We start from the raw sequence: 22,136 nt of genomic DNA on the forward strand, positions 1-22,136 counted from the left end.
TGAACCGGCCGGGCACGCCGGTGCAACGTACGTAGCGAGTGGGAGAGGTCACGTGCACTTCCTTCTCCGACGTCCGGACGCTCTCAGTAGCTAGTGTCATTTCTCATCATCATTTCTATAATAGGCCGTCAGTGTCACTCTGCCGTCTAGGCAGGCGAAGCACGCAACGGCAACGCAACCGCAACGGATGGCAGTGGCACTTGGCACTTGCAGCGCGAGACGAGGCTGTGTTTCACCTGGCGTGGCGTACTGACCTAGCTAGCGCGCGCTACCGGGGCCTTGTCCGCCGGCCTGCACGCAGCACGCCTCGCGTCGTCCTCACGCGCCGTAAATACGTCCTCCCCGTAACCGTGAATCCACAAGATTTCCTCTGCATGTTTCCATCGCCTGTCTTCTGCATGCCGCGCACCATAAATCGCTGCAGGTCCGCAGCGCGATTCAAGCGAGCCTGACAATGAATCATATCAGCAGTGTGCTAACGTGGTCAACCCAGACCACCAAGAATAGTCTGACGATCTAGTCCTGCTTGAGTCAACATACATACATATTCAACGCTCCCATATCCCCAGACCACCAGGAATAATTGTTGTTAGTTCTTGGCGCCAGGCCGGGCGTCCAACAGTGAGTGAAGACACAGGAATTATGCAGCGAAGTGTGGACCAAAGGCCTGTCGTCGATCGTCGCTTTCTTCCTTCCGTTTCCGTCTTTCAGAGCTCAGAGAAACGTACGGCCTCTTCTGTCTTCTGATGATCTCCTGATCCCCTCTGCATCTGCAGCTGCCAGCAGCCAAGTTTCATCAGTTTCTCGGAAATGGATTTGTTTCCCTGACGGGAGTGGGCAAAGAGCCAACAAGTTCAGAAGAAGATCACTCACTCCGTTCCATTCCTCTTCTAGCTTAGCTTTAGGCTCATCAGCTACGTTCAGTTCAGACGTATGAGCTCAGGTTTATCCGACAGATCAACCAGAAAAATGCACAAATCCGGTTCCGATGCAAGATCTTACTGTATTTCCAACCGGCGATAGCTAACTTCAGACGAGTGGTAGAGAATTCGTAATCCCTAACGTTAACACGTTTTTAATTACCCGGCGAAAAAAAAGTTTTTACCGTTGCCACTGCTAACTAACTCGGCGGCCTATCCCAACGTTTTTTTTAAAAAAAATCTTTTGCTTTTAACGTTAGGATTTTTTTTTAATTTGATTTGAAAAAAAGGTAACGTTAGTATTGAGTCGAGCAAATGGCGCATTTTACGGCCGTAAATGGCGGTCAGGCGTGGTGTGGCTTTCACTCCCAAGTTTCGCCTCAGAAAGAGTGCCTGGCTGGACTTCCGAATCATCGCAGGAGTTCAGCACAGTAGCCGTTGTCATCTTTCGCACAAATGCAACCAACCGTCTGCCAAAGATTTTGGAAGGATCACAGCAAGCAAATGACAAGCGCATCAGTAGCCTGGGAGGCTGGGACTGGTGCAAACTTCACTCCCTGAAACCAGGAGTCCGGGAGCACAAGCACATACTTACGGACATACCATCAGCCTTGCCTTTGTGATGCAACAAAATTTTTCCTTTCCTCGCTTCATCGTCGTCGCCCTCTCGGCTTCTTCTTCCCCAGCGCTCCGTGCTATAAATACGCCCTCGTCTGCATCTACTGCCTCCACCCAAAACGGAGATCATCGCTGCCCATTGCGCCGTCGTCCCTTCCTTCCTTCCTTTCTCGGCTAGTTTCTGGGGCGCCCTCCGCCATGGCCAGGGGAGGAGGACGAGGAGGCGGGGGATCGCGCGGCGCGGTGGTGGACTCCATGGCCGTCGTGCTTATTGGCCTCGCCATGGCGCTCGCCGCCGCGACGACGCAAGTGGCGTCGGCCGCCGGGCACGACTACCGCCAGGCGCTGAGCAAGAGCATCCTCTACTTCGAGGCGCAGCGGTCCGGGCGGCTCCCCGGCAGCCAGAGGGTCTCCTGGCGCGCCGACTCCGGCCTGCGCGACGGCAAGGCCAACGGGGTACGCCGTACGCGTCACGGATCCGACCTGCTCTCCTTGTTCTTGGATACTTACCATCTTTGCGTGCACATGCACGTCCCGCGCGCATTTGTTTTCTTGGCATTTATTAGTAATTTGGAAACAAATCATCAGCATTTTCTATATATAGCTCGATCGGCTACATATGATGGATACTAAAACCAGCATTGTTCCACTTAATTGCCATGGATTACATTTACACCTGCCGTTATTTTTTTTTGGTCCAGGTGGATCTTGTGGGCGGCTACTACGACGCCGGCGACAACGTCAAGTTCGGCCTGCCGATGGCGTTCACGGTGACCATGATGTCGTGGAGCGTTCTCGAGTACGGCAAACAGATGGCGGCGGCCGGCGAGCTCGGCCACGCCGTCGAGGCCATTAAGTGGGGCACGGACTACCTGGTCAAGGCGCACCCGGAGCCCAACGTCCTGTACGGAGAGGTGTGTTGGTTGGTTCCTCTACACCCCGCCGCGCCGCCTGGCTGACACGTCACGCTCTGCTTGCTTTGTCAACCCTCCCGTTTAATTCCATTCCATTCCATGATTCCATCACCTATTCACCTGCACCCTGCATGCATGCACTAGTCGTTGGGTAACTTTTTCCTGTTCGCTAATAAACCATGACTACTGTTCGCTAATTTGGAGAAAACCATCGTTGAATGTGAGACAGATTTGACAGATAATCTGAAGCTAAAAACACTGCTGATGATCTGTCACATGCATGCAGGTCGGCGATGGTGACTCGGACCACGACTGCTGGATGCGGCCGGAGGACATGACGACGAGCCGTCAGGCCTACCGCCTTGACCCCCAGAACCCCGGCTCCGAACTCGCCGGGGAGACCGCGGCAGCAATGGCGGCGGCGTCGCTCGTGTTCCGCAGCTCCAACCCCGGCTACGGCAACACTCTACTCCAGCACTCCAAGCAGGTACGTATGGCGGAGACCAGGATCGACATGCATTGTACTTTGATGTCATATTCTCCAACAAGATTATTGACGAACACGATGGAAACATATATGTATATATGTTATATGTAGCTGTTCGATTTCGCGGACAAGTACCGGGGGCGGTACGACAGCAGCATCACGGTGGCGCGCAAGTACTACGCCTCGTCGAGCGGGTACGGCGACGAGCTGCTGTGGGCGGCGGCCTGGCTGCACGAGGCGACCGGCGAGTCGCGCTACCTGGACTACCTGGCCACCAACGCCGACGCGCTGGGCGGGACCGGCTGGTCCATCAACCAGTTCGGCTGGGACGTCAAGTACCCCGGCGTGCAGGTCCTGGCCGCCATGTTCCTCCTGCGGCGTGGCGGCAACGCCGGAGCGCACGCCGACGTGCTGCGGCGGTACAAGCAGAAGGCGGACCTGTTCGCGTGCTCCTGCCTCGGCAGGGGCGGCGCCAACAGCGTGCGGCGGACGCCCGGCGGGATGGTCTACCACCAGAGCTGGAACAACGTGCAGTTCGTGACCAGCGCCGCGTTCCTCCTCGCCGCCTACGCCGACCACCTCGCCGCGGCGGGGCAGGCCGCGCAGTGCCCGTCGGCCGGCGGGTCGTCCGCGCAGCCGTCGGAGCTCCTGGCCTTCGCTAGGTCCCAGGTGGACTACATCCTGGGCAGCAACCCGAGGGCGACGAGCTACATGGTCGGGTACGGCGCCACGTACCCGCGGCAGGCGCACCACCGCGGCGCCTCCATCGTCTCCGTCAAGGCCAACCCCTCGTTCGTCAGCTGCCAGGCCGGGTACAGCAGCTGGTACCACCGCCGGAGCGCCAACCCCAACCTGCTCGACGGCGCCACCGTCGGCGGGCCCGACGAGTACGACAACTTCGCCGACGAGAGGGATAACTACGAGCAGACGGAGGCCACCACCTACAACAACGCCCCGCTCATGGGCGTGCTCGCTCGGTTGGCCGCCGGTCACGGCGGCGGCCGGTTTGGTCACCACTCTGTCGCCGCCGATTTGCCTGCAGAAGCTTCTTCCTCCACGGCCATTAATCGGACCTCACTGCCATCTCCTACTCCGGGTAATCACTCAAAATTTTCTACTTCTTGATGCAGTAACTGCATGAACATACATGTCATCTGATTATACATCGCTGTTCTCAAGATTCTCTTGACGCGATGACTGATCCGAGCTTCGTTATGTGCATGCTGCAGCAGCTCCTGAGCACGCGTCGCCCATTGAGATCGAGCAGAACGCGACGGCGTCGTGGACGGAGCGGGGCAAGACGTACCACCGGTACGCGGTGACGGTGACCAACAGGTCGCTCATCAAGACCGTCCACGAGCTCCACATCGGCATCTCCAAGCTCTACGGCCAGGTGTGGGGCGTCGACAAGGCGCGGTACGGCTACGTGCTCCCGAGCGGGCTGCCGTCGCTGCCCGCCGGCAAGAGCGCCTCGTTCGTGTACGTCCAGGCCGCGCCGCCGGCCGACGTCTGGGTCACCGGCTACAAGCTCCTCTGATACGGCACCCGAAGTAGCGAGTGGCCCTTTGTGTGTGTGTTTATTATGTGGAAGGAGTGAAATGGAGGTTTACAAAAAAAGGGGGCAACGAGTGATGGGGCTAGTAACGATCTCGGTCATCCTCATTGTCCATTAATATAGAAGTTAAGCATTCAGCAGCTATAGTGTGTTGCTTGTTTAGTTGTGTGGTGATTGGAATTGGAATAGTAAGATGAATTGTATGCTACAATACAACATAATGGAATTTGAGTTCTAAAAAAACTGGACCGTCTTGTTCATTTAGCTCATAAGCCATGACAGAAAATATTGATGACTGATTTGTTATGAGAGAAAATCATTGTTGGATGGCTGATAAATTCGGCTGATAAGCTCAAGCGAATAGGCTAACCCAAGAAGTTTTTTTCAGTGGCTAAGTTTGTACTATTTGCATACTGGTGGGAATTTTGTTCACTTGAAGTCACAGTCACTGATTGGTTTACCAAGATTTCTATTCTCGATCAGCGCTTTCCAAAATTGCCACTCTCTATCAGCACGACTCGCTTTCCAAATCCAACGGTTCATCGAGTTTGAAAGGATATCTTCGTCGATGGCCTGATGCTCCAAGTTTGCGCATTAAGACTGTCTCCAACAGCTCATGCAAAGGGAGACCTAAACCTAAAATAGGTAGTGCACAGTGTAAATAGGTGATGAAAACTGGCTCTAACAGACAGGGACGAAGCCAGAAAAAAAATTTAGGAGGGGCTGAACAAAAGTTATATATCAACTTAGCTCTACTATTACTCTTCGTAAATATAGATTAACGATGAAATTCACAAAATATATCTAAAAAATAAAGTGTTCAGTCCACCCTACCTTATAAATTTGTGTCTAAAATTAGAAGAATAGCACTAAAAATTCCACTGGGCCAGCAGCGGTAGGAGGGGCTGGAGCCCCCCTAGCCCCCCTGCTGGCTTCGTCGCTGCCAACAGAAGACTCAAAGCAAGTAGTCATTTTGGGTGGAGGCCAACAACAACGCAAATTTGCATCGTCTTTCTGCAAGACGCAAAGTCTTCGACGCCCGTAGTGGTGGGGTCGAGGTGGAGCAGTGGTGGGTGCAAGGTGGGAACACAGCGGGAGCTCACCGGTGACAGAGCCTGAAGACGACGGTGAGGCGGGACTGACGACAGCGAGGCAGCAAGGGAGGCGCCGCCGCCATGGGAGCACCTCCGGAGCCGCACGGCTTGGCTGCCTCGTCGGGAAGGAAGGAGGCCACGCAGGGGAGGAAGCTCGCCGACGAGGAGGGGGGGCAACAAAGACGGCGAGGTGGGGAGGGAGGCGAGCGGCGCCATGGGAGCACCTCTGGAGCCGCCGGCTTGGCTGCCTCCCCGGATCTGGGCTGGGAGGAAACGCTTGAGGGAGGGAGGGAGGGGAGGGAGGGAAGAAGAGAGGAGGCCGTGCAGGGGAGGGCGCTCACCGGCAAGGGAGCCGACGACGACGGTGATGTGGGCCCAAGACAACAACGGGGGCGAGACGGAGTTCACCAGGAAGCTGGGGTCGTTGTTGGAGAAGCACGGTTTTAGGTCTGTGACCCATCTGGTGCAGGGAACCCAAATCGTAGAATGGGTCACCGATTTAGCTATCGGTTGTTGGAGACAGCCTTATAGAGGCTCCAGTCCTACCTGAGCCTTAGTTATACTTTTTAAGGGCTCAGAGGCAACAAAATAAAAGTGCACTCTAACGGGACTCTGAGAACCCTTAGGCCTTAGATCCTCCTCTCAACTCGGGTTCTAGACCAAACTGATAAACCCACTCGTGCGCTGCTTACTCGCCCGGGCACGCTGCCTCCCCTGCCGCCGCTAGATCCAACCTCCTCGCCAGCTTGAAGCCGTAGCACGACATCTTCCTCTCGTAGCGCGGCCACCAAAGAAGTGTTGCGGCCTCCTCTCCTCGTCGCGTGACCGTTAGAGAAGAAGCTGTGAAGTCATTGCTGAAGTTGCTTTTATCTTCGAACTTGACTTAGGGTGTCATTCATGTCCTGAAACTTAAAAAGTCCTAATCACATAACGTGAGGTCTAAATCACAAGTTTAACTTCTAAAGTCCCAAATTGTATAATGTGAGTCCAAATAACAATAAGTCTGTATTCCTAATCGTATAATGTGAGGTCCAAATCACAATAACTTGAGGATGCCATCGAGGTCCCAAACTTGTAAACTGGACATGAAAGCTCCTAAACTTACTAATCGTATGACATGAGGTCTAAATCAATATTAATCTGCCCGCACCACTAAGATAGAAAAATATATTTAAATCAAACTCATATATTCTCCTATACATCATACTTAAATATGATTTAAATCAAATACCATCAAATGAAATATAGAAAAATAGGACCTTGGCACATTCAGATAAGATATGTATTGCTCAGTACAGCTTTGTTAAGATGCCGACAGATGTTTATACTTTTGTTTCATACAGCAACACAATAATGGCCTTTCACTCGTACACAAACTTAACACGATGAGAGCTCTCAACTGAACCAATGCTATGCTGGTCTTTCACTCGTACACAAACATAACAACGATAAGAGCTCCCAACTGAACCAATGCTCTCCCATACAAGGAGCGGAGACATGTAAGTTGTACACAGCGGTACCATCACTTCATGTACCTCTGAAGAAATTTACGGTGGAAATCACTCCTGATGGTATCATTGATGAACCGTTTCGGTGTCTTGGTCTCTCCACGTGCTTGGTTCTTGAAAACCACATCATCGTCCCACCTTCTCTTAACACTGAAGGAGCCAGGATTGTTGATATTAATCAAAGGGTTTCCCCGCATCAGTTCAGCCTCCTTCATCTTGGCCTCCTCTTCTGCTTGTTGCCGCTCCTGAATGGAACAATTCTTGTTATGTTCCATAATCCAATGTACAAAAACATAAAATCATGACACAACGACAAAGATGCAAAGATAACAAACCTTTCTAAGCTTCTCCTCAGCTCTTTCTTTCTTAATCCTCTCAAGCTCTGCCATTAGAGCTTCAGTGTCGTCGTCGTCGTCATCATCTTCATCACTGAACACAATTTGGCATTCAATGTGTAAGAGCAACCAAGCATAGTGAAGTGGTAAACTGAAATAAGATATTTGCCTAAACAATGTCAAGAAAGATGTTGCCTTATCTTCTGTGCAAATTTGAAGTGAAGGCGGCCTTATCAAAGCAAACTAAGCGTGCCACTATGCTAGGCAATGCGCAATAATGTATAACAGCCACTACTCCAGAAGTGAGTATGTAAGACATAATCAGCCATACCTTAGTGTACCTGGTAGAGGGACATGTAGTTGTATATATACTACCTCAAATGCAATGAAAAAGGGCAGTTCAGTTGCCACATTCAGAGTTTCAGAGAGACAGAGAGAGAGTGTGTGTGTGCTGTGTTCACCTCTTGTTCTACCTCTAGCCATAGTGAGTGTGTGGGTGTGCTGGTAAGCAAGCTGCTTATCTGTGCAGGGGGGCAACAGAGAGCCTTGTGGGTATACGAACCACTACCCCAGAATTGAGTAGCCTTGTGGCTATCGAAATTTTTATTGAAGGTGACACAGGAAAAAAAATTGAAACCATTCTCGAAAATAGTTAATGCAGTTGCAAGTCAAGTTCATCCTGCTAACAAAAGAATAATCCTAGCAGCATTTCAGAAAAGGGTTCATAAAATACTCATCACTGAGAAGGACAATGGTACAGACCTCTCATCATCACTTTTAGGCTCCACATCAGAGTCATCTGCATCGATTTCTCGTGGAACTATCTTATCCTCTGCCTCTCTCTTTGAACCTATGAGTTACAACAAGAAAGGAATCAGTCACCACTAAGCCACAACATAAACAGATATTGATGCTGTGTTCGTTCCACCAACCTTCTAAGAGTAGCTGGCTTGAGCTTTTCCGCCGGTCTCTTTCTTCTGCAGGCAAGAAGATACACATTGTTACTGATTGTACATACCAGTCAGAAACTTATCCTGAAGGGAGAAAACAAAAGAGCGAGACAGAAAAAGTAGGTGTACCAGAATAGGACTTATCCTTGGAAGAGTAGTGCTTGCGCTCGCGTTCCTCAAGTTCCTCCCTGAGGTTCCTCTTCTGTAACTCCTCTTGGGTCTGTTGACCATCTTTTCTGTATAAATGGGCAAAAATAGTGAGTTATGAAGGGACAAACCTCAGCCTGACATATTCACAGCCAGCGTAAATATATATCTTAACCATGTCTGAGAGGGCTAGTTGTGATTCCCAGATACTAACAGGGAGCATATACATCTTTCTAAGCAATAAGTTGGTGATGCTGGAATTGTCTTTGCCTTAATGAAGCAAAGGCAAAGATTAAGATTCGTAAATGACTACAGTTGACATCGACACAATCATCACCTCTCCAAAGTAAAAAAAACAATAATACATTATACAACAGACATGTAACCAAAATGGCAAAATCTATATTTTATGCCTTGTTTTCCTATACAATATAGAATCTCAAGTTACTTGCTGGATATTGGGAAATCTTCAACCTTGCATAAGAAACTCACTGGCCCTTTTCGATTTGCATATGTAATCCAAATTACATACATGGTGGCAGTCATACAATCGTTGGAGGAGGAGCAAAAGTAAGCACTGTATAGTTCTCCTATGACACCATACCAATTCAGTGTAGTAAAACATGCATGCCTTACCAGAATCTTTAAAAATGAACAGCTATCTACATGTAACGGAATATTAAAAGAGGTTGTTGAAGAAAATAATGAACACTTCTTCAGGTCCCTTGACCAAATCAAGCATAAAGAGAGTGTGAATTAAATTTGTGCACCTCATGAATGCAAAAAATAGATAAGTCTTAGAAATGCCCGATGCACCACACTATATCCACCTTTCCTAAATACCAACTAGGAACTGCATATCCTGCATCTTGCCAGCTAACTATGAATCCTGTTATCAAGTCAGGATCCTTAAAATGATTTGCTTTGCGTTTGTCAAGGGCTAATTAGGCAAATGGATCTGACAATATAACATGTTTACATGGATTAGGATTAAGGAAATTTCTGTCAGGTTCTATTTCTCAAAAATTCTTCAATCACTTCATTTTTCGGACTACAATCTTAACGGTAAACTGGTGAAAAGTGGATGCTCTAGAAGCAAGATGTCCTGCTGGATGTCGGTTGCAATATGTAGATGATCATGGCAACTGAACAACAGCAGACAGCCATCTGCTTCGGTTTTTGGTAGACTCTGCAAACAACTGTTTGTTGTTGTACTTACAAAGATTAAAACTATATATCAGCAAGGCATATTTTGTAATCATGAATGTGAACTTTTTTTTGGTCCCTTATGAACTGCAAACCATGCCACTCCCAACCCCACCAATAGAAATACTAATATGTAAAGTGAAATGAATAGTCAAACGGCCTCAACATCAGCAGATAGCGGCGGGTAGACATCACTTTGTACTGAATGGCATCTTAATCTATTGTAGTAGTTGTATAGCTGTAATATAGCAGTAAAGCAACTCCGAACAGATGTAAGAAAATGATGCTGAAAGAAATTAAAACCACGACCCCTTATTCATATTTCAATATACTTTGCAGCACTAAAAAAAATAAACTGATTCTGAAGCCTTAACGCGGGCACCAATTGTACGATTGCTTGCATGCATCTTTCACCAAGATTGTTGACGAACACGATGGAAATATGTTTGTAGCTGTTCGATTTCGCCGACAAGTACCGGGGCCGGTACGACAGCAGCATCACGGTGGCGCGCAAGTACTACGCCTCGTCGAGCGGGTACGGCGCCGAGCTGCTGTGGGCGGCGGCGTGGCTGCACGAGGCGACCGGCGAGTCGCGGTACCTGGACTACCTGGCCACCAACGCCGACGCGCTGGGCGGTACCGGCTGGTCCATCAACCAGTTCGGCTGGGACGTCAAGTACCCCGGCGTGCAGGTCCTGGCCGCCATGTTCCTCCTGCGGCGTGGCGGCAACGCCGGAGCGCACGCCAACGTGCTGCGGCGGTACAAGCAGAAGGCGGACCTGTTCGCGTGCTCCTGCCTCGGCAGGGGCGGCGCCAACAGCGTGCGCCGGACGCCCGGCGGGATGGTCTACCACCAGAGCTGGAACAACGTGCAGTTCGTGACCAGCGCCGCCTTCCTCCTCGCCGCCTACGCCGACCACCTCGCCGCAGCGGGGCAGGCCGCGCAGTGCCCGTCCGGCGGGTCGTCCGCGCAGCCGTCGGAGCTCCTGGCCTTCGCTAGGTCCCAGGTGGACTACATCCTGGGCAGCAACCCGAGGGCGACGAGCTACATGGTTTAGGGTTTAGGGTTTAGGGTTTAGGGTTTAGGGTTTAGGCGCAACGTACCCGCGGCAGGCGCACCACCGCGGCGCCTCCATCGTCTCCGTCAAGGCCAACCCTTCGTTCGTCAGCTGCCAGGCCGGGTACAGCAGCTGGTACCACCGCCGGAGCGCCAACCCCAACCTGCTCGACGGCGCCACCGTCGGCGGGCCCGACGAGTACGACAACTTCGCCGACGAGAGGGATAACTACGAGCAGACGGAGGCCACCACCTACAACAACGCCCCGCTCATGGGCGTGCTCGCTCGGTTGGCCGCCGGTCACGGCGGCGGCAGGTTTGGTCACCACTCTGTCGCCGCCGATTTGCCTGCAGAAGCTTCTTCCTCCACGGCCATTAATCGGACCTCACTGCCATCTCCTACTCCGGGTAATCACTCAAAATTTTCTACTTCTTGATGCAGTAACTGCATGAACATACATGTCATCTGATTATACATCGCTGTTCTCAAGATTCTCTTGACGCGATGACTGATCCGAGCTTCGTTCTGTGCATGCTGCAGCAGCTCCTGAGCACGCGTCGCCCATTGAGATCGAGCAGAACGCGACGGCGTCGTGGACGGAGCGGGGCAAGACGTACCACCGGTACGCGGTGACGGTGACCAACAGGTCGCTCATCAAGACCGTCCACGAGCTCCACATCGGCATCTCCAAGCTCTACGGCCAGGTGTGGGGCGTCAACAAGGCGCGGTACGGCTACGTGCTCCCGAGCGGGCTGCCGTCGCTGCCCGCCGGCAAGAGCGCCTCGTTCGTGTACGTCCAGGCCGCGCCGCCGGCCGACGTCTGGGTCACCGGCTACAAGCTCCTCTGATACGGCACCCGAAGTAGCGAGTGCCCTTTGTGTGTGTTTATTATGTGGAAGGAGTGAAATGGAGGTTTACAAAAGAAAAGGGGGCAACGAGTGATGGGGCTAGTAACGATCTCGGTCATCCTCATTGTCCATTAATATAGAAGCATTCAGCAGCTATAGTGTGTTGCTTGTTTAGTTGTGTGGTGATTGGAATTGGAATAGTAAGATGAATTGTATGCTACAACTACAACATAATGGAATTTGAGATTCTGAAAAGACTGGAGCGGTTTGATCTCTTTGTTTATTTGGCTAATAAGCCATGACAGAAAGTATTGATGACTGATTTATTGTATGAGAAAAAAAACACTGCTAAATGATTGATAAATTCGGCTGATAAGCTCAAGCGAATAGGCTAACCCAAGAAGTTTTCTTGAGTGGAATTTTGTTCACTTGAAGTCAAAGTCACTGATTGGTTTACCAAGATTTCTATTCTCGATCAGCACTTTGACTTGCTTTCCAAAATTGCCACTCTATCAGCATTTTGACTCCCTTTCCAAAATTGCCACTCTCTATCAGCACTTTGACTTGGCCTGATGCTCCAAGTTTGCGCTTCTTAGGCTATCTCCAACAATACGGACCCAAATCAGAGATCCATTTCACGGTTTGGGCCACGCACACGAGAGAAGTTAGGCATGCATAAAATCACTTCTCCAACAACACAACGCAAAATAAAAAAGAGAGCCCTTCTCTTCCACCTCGTCCGCCCGCCTCGCGCCTCCTCCAGTCCTCTGCAGCGGCTCGCCTCCTTCGGCAAGCTCTTCTCTCTTCGGCCTCTCCTCCTCCTCCTCCTCCTCCTCCTCCTCCTCCTCCTCCGTGCACCCCTTGGACCCCGGCGACGGTGGCTCCCCAAGCTCGCATGCGGGAGCGGCCCCCTGGATCCCGGCGACGGCGGCCCCCAGATCCCGACGGCGATGGCTCCCCAAGGTCGCGCGTGGCGGCGGCCGCGTCTCTCCCGAGCTCACGCCCGATGGCAACACCCGGTGCTCTCTCCTTCATCCACCTTCTCCATTCCTCGTGTGGCAGAGATTTGCATCTTCTCTCTAGAAAACGCATATTTGCGTTCCTACTGGCCTCGTATCCAAAATGGATGTCTAGTATGGATCTTCCGTTGGAGACTATTTTTACGACGCAAAACACTATGCATGACAAGCTAAACAAGCGGGATTAAGCACTGTATAGTTCTCCTATGAGACACCATACCAATTCAGTGTAGTAAAACATGCATGCCTTACCAGAATCTTTAAAAATGAACAGCTATCTACATGTAACCGAATATTAAAAGAGGTTGTTGAAGAAAATAATGAACGCTTCTTCAGGTCCCTCGACCAAATCAAGCATAAAGAGAGTATGAATTAAATTTGTGCACCTCATGAATGCAAAAAATAGATAAGTCTTAGAAATACCTGATGCACCACACTATATCCACCTTTCCTAAATACCAACTAGGAACTGCATATCCTGCATCTTGCCAGCTAACTATGAATCCTGTTATCAAGTCAGGATCCCTAAAATGATTTGCTTTGTGTTTGTCAATGGCTAATTAGGCAAATGGGTCCGACAATATAACATGTTTACATGGATTAGGTTTAAGGAAATTTCTGTCAGGTTCTATTTCTCAAAAATTCTTCAATCACTTCATTTTTCGGACTACAATCTTAACAGTAAACTGGTGAAAAGTGGATGCTGTAGAAGCAAGATGTCCTGCTGGATGTCGGTTGCAATATGTAGATGATCATGGCAACTGAACAACAGCAGACAGGGTAGACTCTGCAAATAACTGTTTCTTGTGTACTTACAAAGATTATAACTAATATATCAGCATGGCATGTTTAACTTTTTTTTTGTCCCTTATGAACTGAAAACCATGCCACTCCCAGTGAAATGAATAGTCAAACGGCCTCAACATCAGCAGATAGCGGCAGGTAGAGATTACTTTGTACTGAATGGCATCTTAATCTATTCAAGTAGTGGTAGCTGTAATGTAGCAGTAAAACAACTCCGAACAGATGTACGAAAAGAAAATGATGCAGGAAGAAATTAAAACCACGACCTCTTATAGATATTTCAATATACTTTGCAGCACTAAAAAAAACTGATTCTGAAGCCTTAACGCGGGCACCAAATGTAATTCGATTTTTTATAAGGAGTAATAGATAACACCTGGTACAGAAAACAAAAGGCTATCAAGCAAGATTAAGCATCCTGTACTGGGCAATTGGCGTGGCAAGCGCGAAAATCTAAAGGCTAGGGTTGGGCACCGGCGTATGAGGCGGACACACCATGGCGATTATCTCGTGCTAGCATCAAACCGACGGCAGGTGCTCTAATCGGGGAATCGGCCCCCAAATCGAAAATCCTGGCCCCAAAAATCGAGGAAAGTTGAGAGAGGCAGATGGAAGGTAGGGAGAATACCTGGGCTTGAGGGAGGTGTGCGCGGCGAGGTCGCGGGAGGAGTACTTCTGGGAGGGGCCGAAGATGCGGGTGCCCCCCTGCTCGTTGCCGCCCTTGGCCGGCGCCCAGGTGGGGCGCGCCGCCGTCGTCATCTGCAAACCCTAGCCTGCAAGGGAAGCTGCGGACGCGAGAGGAGAGGAGAGGAGACGAGGAGGGAGACGACGCGGTGGGACGGTCGGGTTGGCCTTCCCCCCGGCCCCGGGGCTCCGAAACAGCGAGGAGAGGTAGGCCGACGCACGAGCTGACGTCACGCGACGAGCAAGGCGGCGGCGGAGGGGAAGGACAGGCTAGGCTGGCCCATGGGCCATGGCGACCAGTTTTTTTTCTTTTTGAGAAAAAACGCCCATGGCGACCAGTTGCGTACTTGGCCCGCGTACGTGTGGTGTCGTGGGCTTAGATGGGCCAGTCGACTGGCTGTCGTGCGGCCCGCTAGATGACCGATCCATCCAAGCTTTCCTTCTGTGCATGCTGCTGCAGCCTGCAGCTTCGGGAATCTGAACACGCCTCGCCCATTGACATGGAGCAGAACAATTGCCCATCGAAGAGCCGTCCGGCGACAAGACAAGACAAGCAACCTTGGGGTTCGGCGACGGGATGCCACACGACGTGGTAGGGTGGGTGGTGGATGACGGCCAGCCTGTTCACTGGTCTAAAAAAATCATGACTGAAAATATTATTCGCTGATTATAAGACAAGTGAATAAGCCGTCATGCGCGGAAGTACGTCGTCGACGTCCATGATGAGGTGGCGGTCAGCCAGGTTGAACACGGCCAGGACACGACGGCCATCGTCGCGCTGGTGCACGAGAAGTACCTTGTCGCTCGTCGGCAACTAGGCACTGCACGTACGGCGCCTCCAAGCCGGCCGGTGTTATCCCGCAAGCGCGAGCACGTATGCGTGGATCGAGGTCGCTCACTGCAGCTGGGTCGGTGAAAGCTAAGCTGCTTCACCATTTGCTCGCTCCAGGATCACGATCGACGAGCTCGCCGTCGCGGGATGACGCGGCCTTGGAGCCGCCGCCGTTTGTGCACGATGACGACGACGTACTTCTCGAGAACCAACGCGACGAGGGCCGTCACGTCGTCCTCGCTGGGTTCACGCTAGCTGGTGACCACCTCGTCATGGACGCGTCGTCCTCGTCATGAACGCATCTTGCATCACCGTATATACCGACCTCCCACCCACCCAATCACGTCGTGCAACACTCCTTCATCGAACGGCGAGTTTTATTAATTTGAGCCGTAGGTACTAAAACATGCATGTTTGATCTCTTCAGCGCACAATTGCCAAGCTGGTAGTGGCAGCGAGCGTCCATTAATTCGCCAGATCCATGCATCATCCATGCATGTCGAGCACGAGCAACACTCCAGAGGAGGCTGCGGCGCCGGAAGGCCGGAGGCGGGCATGTCCCCGGAGCTATACCTATCGTACGGCATGGTGGCGATCAAGGGCATCTGACCAGCGCTGACCGATACTGTGGCGGCCGCGACGTCGTTCACGGTGCTCTCGCCGCCCATGGGGCTCGACTACTCCACCCTCAATGTTGGACGGCCGCCACCTCGGCGTGCGTGGCCACCGGCGCAGAGCCCGATCAAACGCCTACTTGCGCTGCTACGGCAGTCGTGGGGCAGGTCGACATAGATGTTAGCTAAACTAGATAGCAAACGGATGTAATCTTTGATTCAAGTTATTGTTTAGGTTATGCATTAGTCGTAGTGGGCTAGGACACGATCGGTGGCGTGCTGGATCGTGATCCGGGCTGAGTCAGTCAGAGTCCAGCGCCAGCGGCGCGCTCCGCAGTGCAACGGAGTTGCGCACGACCGTGATCTGGCGTGGGGAGTCCTTGGCAAGTAAGCCAAGATTGTATCTGCATAATGTGTATATAAAAGCATAAATAATAGACCGAAAAGCTGCTACGTTAGGCAGCGCCTAAACAGTTCTATCTTGAGTTCATCTTCTAGCTCTCGCCGTGGTCAACGCCGTCTAGCGTCGTCAGGTTCACGCTCCGAAACGCCGTTCGGTTCCAACAATAGAGCTGTCTGGCGATAGTCCGCAGCTCGGTGACGGCCGGGACGTCACGCGACGACGTGGTAGGCTGGTGGACGAGGACGACGGTGCTGTGCGGGAGCTATTCCGGGCACTCCAAGACGAGGTGGCGGCCTGCAGCCATGGCAAACTGATGGCGAGGACGCGCCCGTCCGTCCGCCGCTGCGACGGCCATCGCCGCGCTGGTGCTCGAGAACTAATTCGTCATCGCGAACGACGACGCCTGCATGGCCGTGAGATCCCGCGGGGGCGACCGAGCTTGTGGAGCTTAGTGACGAGCATGTGCTTCGGAGATGAGCTCCAGGGAATAGGGATCCAGCTCGATCGCACGCGTGGTCGCGGGATATATCGCGGCCATGCAGGGGCCGTATTTCGCGACGACGAACCTGCTTTTTCTCCAAACACCAGTGCGATGACCACCACGACGGCGGGCACGTTCTCGACGACCGCGCCTCCTCCTCGATCGGGCTCGGCGGCGGCGGCTGCCGTCAAACACCGTGAAGTAGCCCAGGCCTATGGGCGGTGACAGCACGTGAACGACGACGTGCGTGGCCTCCACGGCGTGAGTCAGCGCCGAACGTGTGCCCTCGAACGCCGCCATGTCGTAGACAGCTAAGGCCCCGGGGATGTGCCCCACGCCAGCTGCTCCCAGGCGGCCGCCGCGTCCGGGACGTCGCTCGGACTCGACATGCGTGGATGAAGGATCTAGGGGAGCGCATGATGAGACTAGAAGACTGACGGCGGGTACGTTACTGCGTTCGAATGCTAAGGATGTCCTGAGCCTTTTTGAGGCAACAACAATAGAACAACGAACTGACAAAGCACCCTGCCACGTCGTGGTGACCGGTGAGCAATAATGTTTTCCCCGTGACTCATTTCAAAAAACAGTAATTCTGATACTCTTATGAAGCAAAATCCTATTAGCGATTCTTCTTGACATGCAAGGTGTCCACCTTAGCAATCTACTATCGCTCGCAGTTAAAGTTCACTAGCACAAATAATTATGATATCCATGTTAGCAAGACACACTATCCACTAACATACATTTAGTTGTCCACGTCAGTATGGCATGCTATCCACTAACATATTAGTCTATAATAGTTAATCTCTTTCTATGAATTGTATGAATAGTTAAATTTCATTACAAATCTGTACTTCCCGCAACAACGTGCAGGGTGTTCTTCTAATAAAGGACATTTCTATGTTCTTACAGCTCATCAGTAATATATATGTAAATGTACTAGACTGGTGACGCATGATTATAAATCAAAATGAAATCTGATTTTGTATAGAGCACAACTCAAATGGTAGTATGAAAATTTCCAATGTGTTAGCAAGAAGGACACGTTAATGCACGCCCCATCGTCTTCCTCGCGCTCACCCCCTCTTCCCCATCTTGTTCTCCCTCTGTGCGCCTCTCCTCCTCCACCACCAGTAGCTGGTGGCTCTCGACGCCTCACCGTGCCGCCTATCGACCCTGTCCTCCCCTAAAGACAAGGAAGCTTGCTGGCATCATCCTTGCCCTCACCCCTACCCCGCCTTGTCGTGCCAACCACCTCCTGTCCCCATCCCTTGACCCCGCCCACCCTAAACCCAAGGCAGAGTGCTGACAAGCTTCGCTATGACATCTCCATTGCCAGCATTGCCAACCGTCGTCCCGTGTCGCCCAGCCTCATAGCCGTCTCACCTGCCTCCATCGTTGTGTCACAGCCGCCCCCTAAACCCCCTTCTAAGGACATAGGGGAATAAAACCCTAACCCCGTTGGAATCCTACTGCTGGTGAACTCCTCACAGGAACCCTAGCCACTTTCTTCTTCCTCTCTGAAGTCACCAGGCGCGGGTGCATGGGTCATGTGATCGGTCGTGTAATAGAAAAAAATCCATAGCAAGAAACATGGCGATAATTAATCTTTGGAGGTCGCTAGTACAACTAAACATATGACCCATAGAAAAACATGTTACCCTCGTGCGTTATCACCAAATACTTCGCTTCGATAGATCAATTATCCTCGAGAAATAATAACAAAAAATATAAGGAAGAAATTTATACCATGATTTTGTGATTGAGTTGAAGCGCTATATTTTCTTACCATTAATCACCTGCAAATAACCGTAACAAAGAATTAGTTAGCACCGGAGGCTATTAAAGATGTCCAAGTCCGTAATCCACAAAAAAACACTTAAGTAGAAATAGAGATGAAAACACAATAAATAAGTGAACTTACATAATTTGTGATGAATTTCAAGCCCTATCGGAGGTCGCAGAAATCATTTGGTTGTGCAATAGCATGGAAGGCCGTGTATAGTTGAATGAGGGCAAGATGAGGGTGTGTTTTGCGATGGCGGAGAAATATCGAACGAGCAATCTTTGAGGCTTAGGGTTAATAGCGAGAACCATACAGGAGAATATATAGGGCAACAAAAATATTCCTAGCCACTAGATTCGATCCAACGGTAGGAGGATGTTGTGTTAGGTGAAAGGTAGGTTTGTTGGCCTGGGCCCTATTTTCTCGAAGATATCTCAATTGGGACCATATATTGTTAGCATCAACTGAAAGGATACTCACACTCACCAACTTCCAAATAAATTGTCTGTGTGCCACTTTTTATAAGGAAAAGAATCACTGGCTTTAATAAAAGACAACGCAAACCAACTACATATCGGTGAGCACTTCACCCGAGAGATAAGTCCAGATTATCGTATTTGTTTTATCCACAAGGAGAAAGCATGCGATGTCTAACCAAGTCCTTACTATTACCTCTGGGTCACACTACAAGGTGGTGAAGATATAAGCGATTCGAGAAGACTACTACAATAGTCTGATTCTAACCTATGGTAAGCTTTGAAACTACTGGTCTAAGGGGACACACCATTGGAAAAAGAGACACCATAGAGGATGCTTAACCAGGGCTTAGGTCCTACCAAACCTTCTGATGGGAGGAGGCTCCTAAGGTAACAACGGGATTGCCACGTCCCATGCAACTACACACCGGTCCAGCCAGACAGGGGATAGCTACGAGTATTTCTAGCCTAAGCACCACGCTTACGCTACGAACAATTACTCTATACCTTGTTCGATCTCCAAAGTGGACTGTGGATTCATTTTTGCAACTAATTCTAAGGGGGATTTGGTTTTATCTTGTCCTCTCTTTTGTTGCATCAAGTATTGACCTTGCTTAGTTCTTTGTTTGGTGTGGTGTGCAAGTAACATTTGAGTGACCTCTAGGTCCTTTCATGGTGTGCTCTTAGTTCATATGTTCTATTTTTGCTCCAAAGGACAATATTGTTATGGCGCTGTGAAGTAGAATCTTGCTACATAAGAAGTTCATGCTTTAATTTTTTAGAGCCCCATTTGAACCTCACCTCTTAGGACCATTCAACCCTTTCAACTACACATTGCCAATGAACACCCAAGTCTTGTGTAGTGTCATGGCAAGCTTGAGTCTCTGAAATGATGAGGGGCGAGTCAATTGTTCCTACTACCATGAAAATGAGTCCTTCAAAGAAATTCAAGTTGAATTTTGTATCTAAGTGACTAAATTGAATTAATCCAATGCAGCCTCAAAAACCAAGCCTAGTTCTAGAACCAAATGGGATTAGTGCTTTGGAAAACACCATATGACAAATTTAATCTTTCAAAGGATTTTTGTCCACCACATATCTAACTATTAGATTTATAGTAGATTTGTGTGGTTATATGTTGAACGTAGAGATTTTTCTTTTTAATGACACACACATAGGTTAATTATTTGGAAATTAGTAAGTACAAAGTCAATTGACGCCAATTATATGCGCGACCAAGTGAATTTTCTTCAAGAATAAGGCCCACCTATAGGGTCGCAACTAACACGGTGTTCTCTCATCGTTGGATCAAATCCAACGTCAGCGAATGATTCCGCTGCCCTTTATATTCTCCTACGTAGTTCTTACTATTAACCCTAAATCTCAAACATCGTCCTCTCGATATTTCGCCGCCGCCATTGGACACACCCTCAGGTGTCCCTCCACGCTATCACACAACCAAGACTATTTCTATACCCTTCCATAAGGCAAGTTCTTCACATACTATGCTGGTTCATCTTCGATTATGTCTTGTGTTCTCATCATTGTTTGTACTTTTGTGGTTTTTGTGGGCTAAGGACTTTGACATCTTCAATAGCTGATGTGTGCTAATTCTATTTTATGAATTATTTTTAGGTTATTAATAGCAAGGAAATGTAGTGGCTTCGTTAACTCAACCACAAAATTCATGGTATAAGTTTCTGTCTTGCAATTTTTTTTGTTATTAGGATAGTTGATACATCTAGGATAAACATTTGGTGATATGCACGAATAAATTAGCATTGTTTTTTTTTTGCTATTGACATTTTTAGTTGTACTTTTGACGTCCAAAGAATTATTGTCACATTTCTTGCTAACTAACACATCTCAAAAAATTTCACACTGCCCCTTTGATATGTGGTCTGCAAATTTAGATTTTATTTGGACTCGGTATCATGTGTCTGCAGTCAATTCACATATCTTAATTTGTTCTCCGTTATTGAATGGGCACTGCAGGAAATTTCAAAACACATGCATATATAAAACATGGCAAAAATCCACTGGACAAATCTATGTAGGGTGATCCCCGTAGAAGATGACATCAGAGGTGTGACATCACATCCCCGTAGGATGATCCTAGCTTAGTTGATTTTCTTATTAATTTTCTTCCATTCGTTCATTGTTACTGTAGAGCCTATTTTTGATCTAGTTGAAATCCCTGAGATTCAATTCAGGTTTCAAATAAATAGACCTTAATCAATGAGAGTTTATTTTGGAAATCTGAATTGGATCTTTGAGATTTCGTTTGCACTCCAAACAAGCTCAACAATTAATGAGTGGGAGAAAAATTGATCAGCAAATCAATTAACCTGGGATCTTCTTACGCGGATGTGGTGACCATGCTCCACTTGTGATTTGCCTTTTCATCATCAGGAGCAACCTTCCAAATCGAGCGGCCGCCATTTCTTTGCGTTTGAAAACGAGAATGCCGACCATTGATGATCTTTCGATGCAAGTTATTTATCTTATTTGAACTTTTCTTTTGAGAGATCTCTTTGAAATTATTGGAACATGTTTTCTTAGATATTTCTAGTTGTACTAGCCATGCCCAAAGAATTCTTGTCTCGTTTCTTGCTACACATCTAAAAAATTTCACGGTGCTCATTTGATATCGTGATATGCAAATTCAGATTTTATTTGGACTTGGATTCATGTGTCTGTAGTCAATTTACATATCTGAATTTGTTTTACGTTACTGAATGAGCACTGCAGGAAATTTCAAAATACAAGCATATAGAAATCTCTGTAGGATGATCCTTTGTACATGATGACATCATAGGTGTGACATCACATCCCCCTAGGACAATCCCAGCTTAGTTGATTTGCTTATTAATTTTCTTCCATTCATTAATTGTTAGAGCCTGTTTTTGATCCGTATGAAATCCCTGAGATTGAGTTCAGGTTTCAAATAAATAGACCTTATAAGAGTTTATTTTTGAAATCTGAATTGGATCTTTGAGATTTCGTTTGCGCTCCCAACAATTAATGAGTGGCTGTTCTTTCAAAAAACAATTAATGAGTGGAAGAGAGTTGATCAGCATATCAATTAACCTGGGATCTTCTTACGCGGGTGTGGTGACCATGCTCCAGTTGTGATTTGCCTGTCCAACAAATGTCCTGAGGAGCAAACTTCCAAATCGAGCGGCTGCCATTTCTTTGCGTTTGAAATGAGGATGGTGACCGTTGGCGATCTTCCAATGCAAATTCCTCTAATTTGAATTTTCTTTTGAAGAGGACTCTACTGAAATTATACCTTACCCTACCTACCCCGAAACAGTGGTTTAGGCCGAATTACAGGATGATCCTTGTACAATCTTAATTTTAGATAACTCTCTACTGACACAGTTTCTATATATGC

The 22,136-nt window shown here is 49.2% G+C and overlaps 2 protein-coding genes across 3 annotated transcripts; one reads left to right on the plus strand and one right to left on the minus strand.

The window, feature by feature from the left end:
* On the plus strand, nt 1,316–4,737 carry LOC8081389 (endoglucanase 2). 2 transcript variants are annotated; one of them, XM_002454885.2, is made up of 5 exons: nt 1,316–1,994; nt 2,240–2,452; nt 2,739–2,939; nt 3,051–4,035; nt 4,169–4,737. In XM_002454885.2, the coding sequence occupies exons 1-5, from the start codon at nt 1,737–1,739 to the stop codon at nt 4,474–4,476; spliced, it is 1,965 nt and encodes a 654-aa protein (XP_002454930.1). In that variant the 5' UTR covers nt 1,316–1,736; the 3' UTR covers nt 4,477–4,737. The 2 variants fall into 2 exon arrangements, with proteins under 2 accessions (XP_002454930.1, XP_021311552.1); XM_021455877.1 differs by having other exon boundaries at nt 4,172–4,737.
* On the minus strand, nt 6,832–14,378 carry LOC8079498 (protein CWC15 homolog). Its single transcript, XM_002457071.2, has 6 exons — nt 14,092–14,378; nt 8,511–8,617; nt 8,364–8,408; nt 8,194–8,281; nt 7,432–7,525; nt 6,832–7,341 (listed from the first exon to the last, which is right to left on the minus strand). Exons 1-6 carry the CDS (start codon nt 14,220–14,222, stop codon nt 7,111–7,113), a joined length of 696 nt encoding a protein of 231 aa, XP_002457116.1. The 5' UTR covers nt 14,223–14,378; the 3' UTR covers nt 6,832–7,110.

This window comes from Sorghum bicolor, chromosome 3 (assembly GCF_000003195.3).
Source record: "Sorghum bicolor cultivar BTx623 chromosome 3, Sorghum_bicolor_NCBIv3, whole genome shotgun sequence".
NCBI classification, from domain to species: Eukaryota; Viridiplantae; Streptophyta; class Magnoliopsida; order Poales; family Poaceae; genus Sorghum; species Sorghum bicolor.

What these genes read in the sequence shown, in the direction of transcription:
- LOC8081389 (XM_002454885.2), top strand. Translation starts at nt 1,737, where the DNA reads ATGGCCAGGGGAGGAGGACGAGGAGGCGGGGGATCGCGCGGCGCGGTG. An exon ending in GCGACGGCAAGGCCAACGGG is followed by an intron (nt 1,995 to 2,239) that starts GTACGCCGTACG and finishes TTTTTGGTCCAG; the next exon opens with GTGGATCTTGTGGGCGGCTA. An exon ending in TACTCCAGCACTCCAAGCAG is followed by an intron (nt 2,940 to 3,050) that starts GTACGTATGGCG and finishes TGTTATATGTAG; the next exon opens with CTGTTCGATTTCGCGGACAA.
- LOC8079498 (XM_002457071.2), bottom strand. Translation starts at nt 14,222, where the DNA reads ATGACGACGGCGGCGCGCCCCACCTGGGCGCCGGCCAAGGGCGGCAAC. An exon ending in AAGCCAGCTACTCTTAGAAG is followed by an intron (nt 8,282 to 8,363) that starts GTTGGTGGAACG and finishes TGTAACTCATAG; the next exon opens with GTTCAAAGAGAGAGGCAGAG. An exon ending in CCTAAAAGTGATGATGAGAG is followed by an intron (nt 7,526 to 8,193) that starts GTCTGTACCATT and finishes AATTGTGTTCAG; the next exon opens with TGATGAAGATGATGACGACG.